We start from the raw sequence: 14,686 nt of genomic DNA, 5'->3' as shown, positions 1-14,686 counted from the left end.
TCAGAGCAGCCTCCAAACATGGCTACTCTGGACTACACTTTCCATGATACACAGCACCCCCCGTCACCAGAGTTTTAACTACATCACCTGTCTCTAATTATCCTGCAGTCACCTTCTCTACATAAACTCAGCAGTCACAAACACACCTTGCAAAGTATCATTCTGTATCCTGTACCTGACTATACCGAGCTGTTTGTTTTCCTGACTGACTTCCTGTTAAAGATGACTGTTTTTGTTAGTTTTCGACCTTGTTTCCTTGTCTCTCCTACATTGCCCTGTTTACTGATTAATCAACCTCCACCTGTTTCCTGACTATGATTTCTGCCTCATGATTTGGCTACAGTTGCAGTTTGTGCTGCACCCACTCTCCCCTGCACCTGCATCTGTAAGTGCCTGTGCTCTGACAGTAAAAATATTAAATTATTTGTTCTGGCAGTGGAAGGCTTGCAAATAAAAATCTCTTTGGTCAATAAATAGCCAAGAATGATTGTACATATTTCAATAATGAGCCAAATATTTGAATCACTTGGATAATGTTCTTAAAATAGATATGTCCTGAGGGGGGTCTGAGATTCTGTGCATTAATGTGTATTACTTGAGAGCGATCATAGAACACAAACTGTTGTGATTTTCCTTACTGGTACAGTACTGTTGGTATCTGTCCCAAGCAATGGCTGCAATGAAATGGATGCTCGAGAGGGCAGTTAAGAATCCATGAAAGCCATGGGTTTGGCATCCTTCAGATCCATAGGGCCAGTATCTGTAAGTTTATTTATCACAAAAATATTGGTTAGACATGTTTATTCAACCATTCACAAATAATGGGTAAAATCACAACAGGTAAAAGAAGTGGGCCTAATCATGTTGTGATTGAGCACATAGCCCGTCTAAGCAAATGCATGTGTGTATAATGTGAATTCATTTTTTATTGCCTATCCCCACTTCTTTTAGTTCCTAACTAACCATGCTGATTCAGTCATATAAAATGTATGAAAGTCAACAGGATTGTCCTTTTTTGAAACTGAATTTCAAAACTCACCTCAGAAAGCTTGAAAAGGCAGCAATAGTGGCATTAGTAGAAATGCCCATATCTGCTAAAGCCAAACTAAATACCAGGAAGTTACTCGGAGTCCGCAACTCTCGTATTTTAAGGAAAGCAATAACGGTGACAGCATTCATGAAAAATCCAAGAAGACCTTTGGAACACATGAGAAAGCAAATAATGAGCAATGAAAAATTCAGCTGAACAGTTACACAACATATAGAGAGTACATTAAATCATACCATAGTTGTTAGGCTAAATGCTACATCCAAAGCATCCTTTGAAAAAAATCACTACCATCAAATCATCAACATTCTTTCTTACCCTCCACAAGCAGACATGATCCCAATGCAAAAACATCGAGCTCAGAGAATCCCTCCGGCAGAGGAGAAGGAACCATTTAAATTTTTAAAAAATATATAATACTTAGGAAGCTCAGAAAATTAAAACAAAACCCAGAAATCACAGACCTAACCTGCAAGAGTGATCAGAAGAAAAGGCTAGAATATTCGTGAGAAAAAGGAAGGAATGCTGTTATGCAAAAGCCCCAATCCACCAAAGAATTTCTTAATGAGCATATCAGGCTTGACCTGACTAATGTGTGTTTACACAATGTGCTCATTCAGTTATACAACAAGCTTTTCAGTGGTCCTTCCTGTATAAACTGTAGTGAATGACACATAACCCAGCCCATCAAAACACTCTCCTTTTTTATTTTTATGTCTGATTGGTCTAAGCATGAGAGGGTAGTCTCTGTCTCTATACAGACCTCCATCTCTGTCAGCTTTCACACTGCAGAGTCACTCCTGACACACACACACACACACACACACACACACACACACACACAACTAAACTGATTTTTGGACTATTGCGGACCCCAAAACCATACCCTGATTGTGAAACAGCCCTCATAGGTTTTTCTGTATTTTGCCTATTTTCTACATTGTAGAACAATACTGAAGACATCAAAATTATGAAGTAACATACAGAATATATATGGAATTATGTGGTAAACAAAAAAGTGTTCAATAAACGTTTCACATTTTAGATTCTTCAAAGTAGCCACAGTTTACATTGATGATACTTTGCACACTATTGGCATTATCTTAACCAGCTTCACGAGGTAGTCACTTGGAATGCTTTTCAATTAACAGGTGTGCCTCGTCAAAAGTTAATTAGTGCAATTTCTTACCTTCTTAATACATTTGAGATCATCCAACAGTAAATAGTAAATACAATAAATAGCCCTATTCCACAACTGTAGTACAGTAATCCATATTGTCAAGAACCGCTCAACTAAGTAAAGAGAAATGACATCCATCATTACTTTAAGGCAAGGCAAAGCAAGGCAATTTTATTTGTATAGCACATTTCTTACATCAAGGCATTTCAATGTGCTTTACAAAGAAAAAAAAATCACACATTTACAATAAACATTTAAAGCATAGACAATGGAAACGTATGCAGATGATGAAAAGCATGGCAACAAAATAATAAAAAACCTTTAGTAAGTAAAGGATAAAAATAAAAGATTAATGTAAAAATAGAGTAAAAAAAGTAGAATAAATAAGTAAATAGAATAAATAAATAAATAAATTGATAAAAAAGGGAACCATTTAATTGAAAGCTTCACTAAAAAGACATGAAGTGTCTTTTATTTTATAAAAATAAAGAAAAAACATTGAATTTAGAAGGGGTGTCCAAACTTTTGACTGATACTGTAAATCCTTTTTAGTCTATCTCACTGTATTAGTGATTTGTAGCTTTGTACACAGTAAAGCTATTTTAGATGCATTGTCTGTGCCGTTTTTAGGTTACCTATCCATTAACAGCCATTACTTCTGTTCATCAAATAAATCTCCAGGATTGTGCAGCAAAATGTTAGGCTTAACTGTCAGAATGGAACAGATTAAATGTGTGGGGGGAATACATCTGCATTATAACCAATTCATGAGTGTTTTTGGCTTATAGTACACAAATGCATGTTTGCACAGTCTATAAGACTCCTAAATGCAAGAACATGCAGATATATAGTGCTTTAATCCCTCTCTCTCTCTCTCTCTCTCTCTCTCTCTCTCTCTCTCTCTTAAATCTGAGAAAAGCATTAGTCAAAGCAGGATGGGACCTGGAGCTAGACAGACTATGATACGCCACTACAATTTCCATAAATGAAAAAGTGGAGCTTTTTTCAGTCAGACTCATTCCTGGGTGTTGAAGTATAGAGGGTTAAAGATGATGGTCATTGTCTTCTTTGCTCTGTTGCTTGCATCAGGTGGATTTCCACCTGCACAAACCTCATGTCCTTCCCAGTGCAGCTGTGTCTATCACAACCTGAGTGATGGAACCCGGGCCAGGTGAGTGCTTTAAAGTATGTGTGTAAAAGATGGTTTGTATTGTAAAAAGAATATATAATTGGATGACTTGATTACTTAAAATCATCCTAACCAAAACACCTGGCCCTGTCTTTGATTTTTTTAAATGACTTACATTTAATTTGCAGACTGTAGTACAAACTAATGCATTTGGATCTATTTCTCTGTAGCACTCTTCCTTTGTAACTTTTTCCTATTCAGTTCTTATTCATAAAATGCATATCATTCACAAGTTCACAAATTTATACCAATATTGCATTAATTATTCCCTCTTATTTATCAAGGAGTGTGATTTGTAATGACCCTGAGATATCTATGGTACCTGCCAGCTTCCCCACTGACACATCCAAACTCAGAATAGAAAAAACAGCTATAAAGAGGATCCCCAGTCAAGCGTTTAAAGATCTCTCCAATCTGGAGTTTTTGTGGATGTCCTTCAATGTATTGTCATCGGTGAACGTGAACAGCTTCCGTGGACTGAACAGTTTGGAAGAGCTCAGGCTTGATGGAAATTCCCTTACTGATTTTCCTTGGGAGTCCTTAAAGTATATGCCCAACCTAAAGCTCCTTGACTTGCACAGTAACAAGCTCTCTTCAGTCCCTACAGAGGCAGCAAAGTACATAAAACCTTTAACATACCTAGATCTCTCCAGCAATAACCTGCTCACGATGCCATTTGAAGTCCTTACTACTTGGATGACAGTCAAACCCATCCAAGGAGCAGAAAGTTCAAAAATTATTCTTGGTAAGTGTAGGATTGTTAAATAATATTAATAGTAATAAAAAACAAGAACTGTTTAACCAATAAGTGGTTGTAGACCTTGTGCAATATTTACAGAAACATTTATGGTATATGTTTTTCTTTCACACAGAAAATATATGAGTGCATGGGTGTAGCTAAGGGGCCACCCTAGTAAGATATTCTTTCTTCAGTTTGTTATTAGGTATCTTTATTTAGGATCTTGAATTTGTAACACTAATGTACTTCATGAGATGTAACCAAATGTTATGTTAGCTCTGACTTTTCTGTAGCTTGCTAGACCACAGACATATGTTGCTTAGGTGTGTGCCTTTTATGTACAATGGGGATCATACTCAAGCCATAGACAAATGGGGGAGCCACAGTTCGTCATTTTCTATGAATGCGAATAACTGATCCTGAGTACTTTGCCTCACCCTAGATTGCCTCCCCAGTAGTCATTATGTCTAACCTGGCCACCCTGCTGTAAAAAGTCTGGTTACACCCCTAGAAGTAAACTTTTTTGTGTGTATTTTGATTATGTGTATAGCCCTAGTCTACATTCATAAAATCTCTCATAAAGAGCATTGTTTTTCTTCTTGCCACAGGACTCCATGACAATCCTTGGCTTTGTGACTGTCGGTTGTATGACCTAGTTCAGTTCCAAAAGTCTCCATTCGTGTCTATGGCCTTCATTGACCCCAGCCTGAGGTGTACTGCTCCTGAGAGTCTTTCAGGAGTTCTGTTCAGTGATGCTGACCTGAGACGATGCCAGGAGCCCAAAGTTCATTCAGCTATGTCCCGCATAAAGAGCACAGTGGGCAACAACGTGTTACTGCGGTGTGGTGCTGTTGGTGTCCCTATGCCCAAGCTGACATGGAGAAGGACAGATGGGAAAACATTGAATGGGACAGGTACACCAATACAGTGATGGGTGGTTGAGATGTATGAAACAGAATCACAATGTAGTTACCCAAAAAGTTTGCCCAAAAGCACACTGTAGGTATTAGATATGATTACATAATGCTGTTTCTTTCTGGCCTCCTATTAAAATTTGCTTGAGTTTTTACAGCCATGTCTTTTATTGTTATTTTGCAGTAAAAGAAGAGAACTCTAAAGATGGAATTGTTTGGTCTGTTCTAAGTCTACCTGCTGTCTCCTTCCATGACTCTGGGAAATACATTTGCAAAGCAACAAACTATGCTGGGAGTGCCGAGGCTTTGATTGCTTTAATCATAAGCAAGTCTCCAAGGTTAGACAATGGAACTGGACCTGTAAAGAATATCAAGGAAGACATACAAAACCCTGTTGAAAAAGAAAAATATATTACCAAATACATTTCTCCAAGACCCTCCTCTGTTCTTGTAACAAGAAGTCCTATAGGTTACACTCGTCCCTATCCTGGCATGCAGAGTGACAGTGTTCCAGAGATGGGGACAAACACACAACCAACTGGTACTGATCGACTCCTAGAGACCAATCTGAGCAACCTCGCAGCCAATGCATCCTCTCTTCAGCAAGAACTTAAGCAAGACAGGATTGTTCGATCAGTCAAAGTGATTGGAGATACAGATTATACAGTTTGCCTAATCTGGAGAGCTCCAACAGCCAATAACACGACTGCATTTAGTGTGCTGTATGCAGTATTTGGAGAGAGGAACATGCACAGAATCAATGTCAGTCCTGGCAACAATCGAATAATCATTGAGGGCTTGGTTCCTAAAACCAAATACATTGCTTGTGTGTGTGTAAAAGGTCTGATCCCTAAAAAAGAACAGTGTGTAATCTTCTCCACAGATGCAGCAGCAAGTGCTAATGGGACTCAGAAGCTTATAAATGTAGTTGTTATCTCAGTTGCCTGTGTGATAGCTGTACCTCTGACTGTGGTCGTTTGCTGTGGGGCACTTAAGAGGAAAATCCAAAAATTTATCAGAAAAAAGCCCAAAGATATTCAGGATTCATATGTAACATTTGAGAGTCTCTCCCCCAGCACAAAGGTCAAAGGCTTAGAGGGGGACTATCTGTCCAAACTGAATCGAGAGGAGTCCAATAGATTGCTATCAGCTAGGTCTAGCCTGGACTCTGAGTCCATCACTAAGATTGAAGAACAGGCAAATGAGTACTTGTGCTGACAGTTTTCCTCAATCACGACTCCATCAACCAGCCATGCTCAGCACCAGTATCGGAGTGCACATGGTTTGTATCAAAACTGCTTTGCTGAGCTTCGTTCAACAATTCCAATTAGTAACTAATGACACAGTGAGATGGCTTTGAGTCTCTCACTTAAGAATGTTCTATTTTATTATAGTCACAGTCTTAGTTACAACCCCAATTAAAAAAAAAAGTTGTGACGCTGTGTAAAACATAAATAAAAATAGAATGTATGATTTGCAAATCATGGAAACCCTATATATTCACTGAAAATAGTACAAAGACAACATATCAAATGTTCAAACTGAGAAATGTTATTGTTTTTTTGAAAAATATATGTTCATTTTGAATTTAGTGCCAGTAACACATTTCAGAAAAGTTGGAACGGGGCAACAAAAGGAAAAGTTGTGTAATGCTAAAAAAAAACCCTAATTTGGTTAATTGGCAACAGGTCAGTAACATAATTGGGTATAAAAAGAGCATCCCAGAGAGGTGGAGTATCTCAGAAGTAAAGATGGGGAGTGGTTCACTGTTCTGTCAAAGACTATGTGGGCAAACAGTGCAACAATTAAGAATAATGTTCCTCAATGCAAAATTACAAAGAATTTGTGGATTACATCTATGGGGCATAATACCATTAAAAGATTCAGAGAATCTGTAGAAATCTCTATAAACAAGGGGCAAGGCCAAAAAGCAATAATGGATGGCTGTGATCTTCAGGCCCTCAGGCAACACTGCATTAAAAACAGACACATGTCTGTAGTGGAAATCACTGTATGGGCTCAGGAACACTTCAGAAAACCATCGTCTGTGAAAACAGTTCATTACTGCATCCACAAATGCAATTTAAAACCAGATATAAACAATATCCAGAAACATTACCGCCTTCTCTTGGCCCAAGCTCATTTGTGATGGACTGAGGTGAAGTAGAAAACAGTCCTGTGTTCTGATTAATCAAAATTTGAAATTCTTTTTATAAATCATGGACACCACATCCTCCAGGCTAAAGAAGAGAAGGACCATCTGGCTTGCTATCAGTGCACAGTTCAAAAGCCAGCATCTGTGATGGTATGAGGGTGCATTAGTGCACATGGCATGAGTAGCCTGCACATCTGGGAAGGCAACATTAATGCTGAATGATATAATGTCTCCCATTTAAAACATTTGGCACATAATGAAGTGCAAAAGATAACAAAGGAGACCCTGAACTGCTGAGCAAATGAAATTGTATATCAGGCAAAAATGGGACAACATTTCACTTTCAAAACTACGGCAATTGGTCTCCTCAGTTCCCAAACATTTACAGAGTGTTGTTAAAATTAGAGGTGGTGCAACATGGTGGTAAACATGCCCCTGTCCCAACTTTTTTGAAATGTGTTGCTGACATCCAATTAAAAATGAGCATATATTTTTCAAAAACCAATACAATTTCTCAGTTTCAACATTTGGTATGTTGTCTTTGTACTATTTTCAATGAAATATTGGGTTTCCATGATTTGCAAATCATCGTGTTCTGATTTTATTTACGTTTTACACAGCGTCCCAAGTTTTTCAGAATTGAGGTTGTAAAAGTTTAAGCCATATAGCTGGTGGTGGGTTTGTGGTTGAGGAATCTCTCTCTCTCTCTCTCTCTCTCTCTCTCACACGCGCACACACACACACACACACACACACACACACACACACACACACACACACACACACACACACACACACACAAAACAGATCCTTCAAATCTGTGGTTTATAAGTCACTGACTGTAATGTAATTAAATGGACATTTAATGCAGTACGTGTTCATCTTTGTATTCCACTGATATAGTTTGTCTAACTTTTGAAAGAAAACTAAAAATCAATGGACATAACATTTTCACTCCCGGGGCGGCACGGTGGTGTAGTGGTTAGCGCTGTCACCTCACAGCAAGAAGGTCCGGGTTCGAGCCCCGTGGCCAGCGAGGGCCTTTCTGTGTGGAGTTTGCATGTTCTCCCCGTGTCCGCGTGGGTTTCCTCCGGGTGCTCCGGTTTCCCCCACAGTCCAAAGACATGCAGGTTAGGTTAACAGGTGACTCTAAATTGACCGTAGGTGTGAATGTGAGTGTGAATGGTTGTGTCTATGTGTCAGCCCTGCGATGACCTGGCGACTTGTCCAGGGTGTACCCCGCCTTTCGCCCGTAGTCAGCTGGGATAGGCTCCAGCTTGCCTGCGACCCTGTAGAAGGATAAAGCGGCTAGAGATAATGAGATGAGATGAGATTTTCACTCCCATGATGATGTATTATTATTATTATTATTATTATTATTATTATTATTAGTTGGTAAATTATTAAACACTAATGGAGTATTAAATATAGCATTGCATAATATTACTTTATCTGGTTATTTAGCAAATGTGTGACTTGTTTTTCATCCAAGAAATAAATATTTTATATGAATGCATATAAAATCTGAGTTCTTTGAAGACCAGACTGTAAAAAAATACTACTTACCAGTACTACTACCACTACCACAACCTTTGCTTTTCTATTTACTCCAAATCTACAAATACCAACTGTTATACCTTCTGATGTTCCCCAAATGGCAATGGATAAGATTATATAAGCAATTCTTATTAAAAATAATCCATTAATTACATTTTAAACCTAATCCTAGATACTGTATCACTCTATGCTCTATGAACTACGTCAAGGATTATTGCTAATAGGCTTTAGATGACTTTACCAGTAGACAGGCTTTATTTTTAACAGGACTATGAATACTGGTCATAGTAATTTTCATTTTCGTTTGTTACCAAATCATATCAGCTCAATCATTTCACAGTGTTTGATTTGATTCATCCATTCAGTCCATCTCCATGGAAGGTCAGTTCCTTCAGCCTCCACAATGTATGTCAACACTCAATGTCACTTTTGTTCTTTAGCCATGAATTATTTTTGTACTGAACATGTCTATTTTAATTCCATAATGTTTAAAAATATTGTTATTTAAAAAAAAATCTTAGAGGTATAGTGAAATGAGCAATGTGAATGTGAGATCACAAATCACAACTATTTAATCCATGGAGATGGAGGAACAGCTGATAACACAATTCTTCTGCTCAAGATTACATCAGGGAGGAAAAAAATTATTTTTGAAAATCCATATACAGAAGTGAACTCTTTAGAATTTTCTATATTTTTTGCATAAATATGATTTAAATATCATCAGGTTTCCATACAAGTCCTAAAAGTAAATAAAGAGAACCCAATGAAATAAATGATACAAAAATATTATACTTGGTCATTTATTTATTGAGGGAAATGATCCAATATTGCATATCACTGAGTGGCAAAGGTATGTGATCCTTTGCTTAAATAATAAGGCATACTTATAAACATAATGTCATCTTTATTGGAAAGATACTAAGCTAGTTTTAGTAATTATTATGTTGTGAGAATGAAGAAATAAATATGTTGCATTAAAAGAATACTAATGTATTCACATTCTTTGTATTTATTCTTTGTATTTATTTTCTGACTAGATATTTTATATTGGAATTGTGAACCACTAATTATGCATTCATCATAGAAAGGATATGTTAAAGCAATTATCATTGCAGCCATATACTGTACCTTCACAGGAAAACTAAGAATCATGTTCCTCTTCACTTGAAAGAGCTAAAACATTTCTAATTTTCTCTATTTGTCTTTTTAAAGTCCACCAGCTGATCCCACTCCACTGGTACTTATCCAGGGAATGTCTCTCCATCAAAGGATTTGACTTTCAACAGATTTAACTTGTACTTTCACAGCTGTCACTAATGGAAGATGTAGTTTTGTTAACAATAACTGTAGGTTACATTGAGTGACAGCACACTGGGTAACACATAATATACTCTGAGCCTCACAGAGTGCTTATGAAGTTTTAATCCTAAGCCCTGCACGAGTTTTATAAGTGCTAAGTGGTTCTGAGTTTGTTAATTTCATACTCAGAAGTGACCTCAGCTAATGGTTTCCAAAAATTTTTGAAAACTGAAAATAAATATGTCTTTGTTTTGATTTTTTTCCCCCGGTGCACAAATGCAATTTCCATGTTTTCATCCTCACAAAAAAGCATCATACTTCTGATATTGTATAATTCCATAATGTGTGTTTCTGCGCCAGGCTGAATCAAAAATACCCATGAAATAAAGCATGAGATGACCAGCCAAAAAGCATATATGACCTCCAAAATTTATTATAAATACTTGCAATAGTAAATATTAAGTTCCTCTGTCTTCTGAGCTTGCTCATGCCATTTCTGTTAAAATAGTGTCGAATAGACATTATTTGGAAATCCCCTTTCCCCTTTCATTTTGTGGAGTGTAGCTATAAAGGCACACCTCAAAAAATAATGTAAAGATTCATTAATATACAGTAGGTTTGGTAATAATTGTACAGTATATACACAAACTGAGTTTGGGTTATATTCCAAGAATCTGTAAAAGAATACTCTAGCCATTTCCTGTCTTCATACAGCTCTCTATATTTATCACACTCCAATGTTCTCTAGGAATGATATAATAATATGAAAACCTCCAGTCACAAAACAGTTTAAAAAAAGACAGTTGAGCCTCAGTCCAAACAGTCTAAATAGAGAGTTTGATATTATACATGGAAAGGGAAGGGTTACTGCAAATCAATGCAAAGTTCTTTTGACTGATTACTTATCCGACAGTGAAACATTTATGTCCTGATGAGAGTGGTCTCTTCCAGTGTCCCTATCCGCAGGGCATGAGGGCTTACTGGTTGGTTTGATGAGCATGAAAATGTCAAAAATTATTATGTAAAACTATATACAACCCCGATTCCAAAAAAGTTGGGACAAAGTACAAATTGTAAATAAAAACGGAATGCAATAATTTACAAATCTCAAAAACTGATATTGTATTCACAATAGAACATAGACAACATATCAAATGTCCAAAGTGAGACATTTTGAAATTTCATGCCAAATATTGGCTCATTTGAAATTTCATGACAGCAACACATCTCAAAAAAGTTGGGACAGGGGCAATAAGAGGCTGGAAAAGTTAAAGGTACAAAAAAGAACAGCTGGAGGGCCAAATTGCAACTCATTAGGTCAATTGGCAATAGGTCATTAACATGACTGGGTACAAAAAGAGCATCTTGGAGTGGCAGCGGCTCTCAGAAGTAAAGATGGGAAGAGGATCACCAATCCCCCTAATTCTGCGCCGACAAATAGTGGAGCAATATCAGAAAGGAGTTCGACAGTGTAAAATTGCAAAGAGTTTGAACATATCATCATCTACAGTGCATAATATCATCAAAAGGTTCAGAGAATCTGGAAGAATCTCTGTGCGTAAGGGTCAAGGCCGGAAAACCATACTGGGTGCCCGTGATCTTCAGGCCCTTAGACGGCACTGCATCACATACAGGCATGCTTCTGTATTGGAAATCACAAAATGGGCTCAGGAATATTTCCAGAGAACATTATCTGTGAGCACAATTCACCGTGCCGTCCGCCGTTGCCAGCTAAAACTCTATAGTTCAAAGAAGAAGCCATATCTAAACGTGATCCAGAAGCGCAGACGTCTTCTCTGGGCCAAGGCTCATTTAAAATGGACTGTGGCAAAGTGGAAAACTGTTCTGTGGTCAGACGAATCAAAATTTGAAGTTCTTTATGGAAATCAGGGACACCGTGTCATTCGGACTAAAGAGGAGAAGGATGACCCAAGTTGTTATCAGCGCTCAGTTCAGAAGCCTGCATCTCTGATGGTATGGGGTTGCATTAGTGCGTGTGGCATGGGCAGCTTACACATCTGGAAAGACACCATCAATGCTGAAAGGTATATCCAGGTTCTAGAGCAACATATGCTCCCATCCAGATGATGTCTCTTTCAGGGAAGACCTTGCATTTTCCAACATGACAATGCCAAACCACATACTGCATCAATTACAGCATCATGGCTGCGTAGAAGAAGGGTCCGAGTACTGAACTGGCCAGCCTGCAGTCCAGATCTTTCACCCATAGAAAACATTTGGCACATCATAAAATGGAAGATATGACAAAAAAGACCTAAGACAGTTGAGCAACTAGAATCCTACATTAGACAAGAATGGGTTAACATTCCTATCCCTAAACTTGAGCAACTTGTCTCCTCAGTCCCCAGATGTTTACAGACTGTTGTAAAGAGAAAAGGGGATGTCTCACAGTGGTAAACATGGCCTTGTCCCAACTTTTTTGAGATGTGTTGTTGTCATGAAATTTTAAATCACCTAATTTTTCTCTTTAAATGATACATTTTCTCAGCTTAAACATTTGATATGTCATCTATGTTCAATTCTGAATAAAATATGGAATTTTGAAACTTCCACATTATTGCATTCCATTTTTATTTACAATTTGTACTTTGTCCCAACTTTTTTGGAATCGGGGTTGTACTACAGCATTCATAGTTACCAGATCTCAACCAAATCAAACACCTAGAGGAGATTTTGGAGCATTGTGTTACACAGTGATCTCCACAACCACCATCACCACCATCATGAACTGAGGGAAGAATGTTCCAGTATAGTTCCAGGGATTTGCAAAATCAGCGCCAAAGTACATGGAGGTTGTTTACCTCATGATGGCCCAACACCATACAAAGACACCTTAAGTACACTGCAAAAAAATGATATCTTAGCAAGTGAAAATATCTTGAAAATAGTTGAAATGACCTAGCATTTCCTATTAGAAGAATACAAGACACCAATTCTGAGATTATTAAACCTAGTTTAATAATCTACTAAGATGTCTTATCGAGTAAAAAGATCTGTCCATGCAGCAAGATAATTTCACTCGTATTAAGTAATTTTGTCCTCAAATTCAGTTTTCAATTTTTTGCAGTGTAACTTTAACTTGTCAACCACGTATATAAAACAACACTGTGCAAGTGACAAAACCATTTTGGAAGTTATTGTCGAGCAAAACTGTTTTGAATGCATAAGAGCTATGTAGAAAATTTAGAAATAATAAAATGATCTAAATATCAAAGTCTGGAAAAACAATAATTCACTGGATTGCCATTGTGACAATTTAACCAACCTTGTTATAATAAAAAATAAATAAAAAGAAAGAAATCAGAAGGCTCAAGTTTTGATCAAACGTGCCCATCATAAAATTCAGTAGAATTTAATCTGGGGTATCATGTTTTAATTTTATTCATATTATTTTTAAACGATAACTGGCAATTTAGTATGGTGGGAGTCTGGTACCATCTTAGAAAGTACTAAAAACTAATTAGCTTAAATGATTGGCAGTGAAACATGAATATAGGCTAAGATCTTGTCCTCAGGACAAGTAAGTCATATATTGCTAATATCATATGATATATTACCAGATGATTGGCAAAATTTACACACTTCTTATTTGAATATCCCCACTGAACATTACTGTAGATATGAGCATGCATAAACTTGCACATCTGATGTACAAAAAAGCACTAGTATTGGTTCATCAATTTCTTCTGCTCAAGTCTTAATTTGAGCTCAGAAACCAGTGCAGTGTTGATGTGTTTCTGTTTGTTCCTGAACGATTTCCTCTTTGCCACTGTTGCAGAAATGGATGGCACTGCCCAAGGCTGCTCTCTGAGTCTAGAATAGCTTGGTAATGGAGGTGGCAGAGGTAGGGCATGGGGCAAACCCACACTGTTATTGTTATAGTTGACATTCTCTGGGACCTCCACTTCTTTCATAAACCTTTCACTATTGTTTTGTTGTTTGAAGGGATTATGGAAGTTCCACCGCTTGCGTTGCCTATGTTTTTTTCTGATGATCCGTTGAGAAGGCAATATCTTGTTCGACTTTTTATTACGCATGAAACTAACCATAGAGATCAAGACCGTCACAAAAACCAAAGCTATAATCACAGCTGCAATCATGGCAAGGATTTGCATCGGACTTTCTCTACTTTTCATTAAAAAGGATACCAATGGACCATTGAGTTGAGTCTGTAAAAGAGCACAAAAAAACGTCAAGTCCAAAGGACTGAAAGCATATACAAAGTAGACTAAAGCAGGTAACTCAACATCTGTGGTGTTAAGATGCATACTTCATGCACAGTTAGCATTAACAATATTGCAGCATATTCTATGTGGAGGAATTGAAGGGATAGTTCATAAAAGGTAATTAATCCAATAATAATTATATACAATTAGGAACATAATGCAGAATTTGATTTAAATAGATTTGTACATCAGAGCCTGATTTCACAGTAATACAAGATCAGAAGGGTTGAAAAAGGCACCCAGAATTGAGATCATATAGTCTCATAAGCTGAATCTTAGCAATTAGCTATGGATTTTAAGTCCAAAGGATAGATATTTAGTCTGTTTTTAGTCATATTTCAAATGTTTTTTATTG

At 37.3% G+C, this 14,686-nt stretch overlaps 3 protein-coding genes across 3 annotated transcripts in view; 1 reads left to right on the top strand and 2 right to left on the bottom strand.

Annotated features, from left to right (window-relative positions):
* rgra (retinal G protein coupled receptor a) overlaps positions 1-1,506 on the bottom strand; it is a 55,598-nt gene extending 54,092 nt beyond the window's left edge. The window contains exons 1-3 of the mRNA XM_060924748.1: positions 1,367-1,506; positions 1,040-1,196; positions 639-760 (exon numbers count right to left, since the gene is read on the bottom strand). Coding sequence (XP_060780731.1) covers positions 639-760; positions 1,040-1,196; positions 1,367-1,442 — 355 coding nt within the window. The 5' untranslated portion in view covers positions 1,443-1,506. The remainder of the gene's footprint in view (positions 1-638; positions 761-1,039; positions 1,197-1,366) is intronic.
* Positions 1,507-3,277: 1,771 nt separating this feature from the next.
* LOC132888680 (leucine-rich repeat, immunoglobulin-like domain and transmembrane domain-containing protein 1) lies at positions 3,278-6,288 on the top strand. Its single transcript, XM_060924747.1, has 4 exons — positions 3,278-3,399; positions 3,702-4,162; positions 4,765-5,070; positions 5,255-6,288. Exons 1-4 carry the CDS (start codon positions 3,278-3,280, stop codon positions 6,286-6,288), a joined length of 1,923 nt encoding a protein of 640 aa, XP_060780730.1.
* A 7,479-nt stretch (positions 6,289-13,767) lies between these two features.
* Positions 13,768-14,686, bottom strand: part of cdhr1a (cadherin-related family member 1a) — a 53,446-nt gene continuing 52,527 nt past the window's right edge. The window contains exon 17 of the mRNA XM_060924963.1: positions 13,768-14,274. Coding sequence (XP_060780946.1) covers positions 13,768-14,274 — 507 coding nt within the window. The remainder of the gene's footprint in view (positions 14,275-14,686) is intronic.

Source organism: Neoarius graeffei, chromosome 7, assembly GCF_027579695.1.
Source record: "Neoarius graeffei isolate fNeoGra1 chromosome 7, fNeoGra1.pri, whole genome shotgun sequence".
Classification (NCBI taxonomy): Eukaryota; Metazoa; Chordata; class Actinopteri; order Siluriformes; family Ariidae; genus Neoarius; species Neoarius graeffei.
Note: the sequence above shows the minus strand (reverse complement) of the source record. Positions and strands in the feature narration are given on the sequence as shown.

What these genes read in the sequence shown, in the direction of transcription:
- LOC132888680 (XM_060924747.1), top strand. Translation starts at nt 3,278, where the DNA reads ATGATGGTCATTGTCTTCTTTGCTCTGTTGCTTGCATCAGGTGGATTT. An exon ending in AGTGATGGAACCCGGGCCAG is followed by an intron (nt 3,400 to 3,701) that starts GTGAGTGCTTTA and finishes TTATTTATCAAG; the next exon opens with GAGTGTGATTTGTAATGACC. An exon ending in GAAAACATTGAATGGGACAG is followed by an intron (nt 5,071 to 5,254) that starts GTACACCAATAC and finishes GTTATTTTGCAG; the next exon opens with TAAAAGAAGAGAACTCTAAA.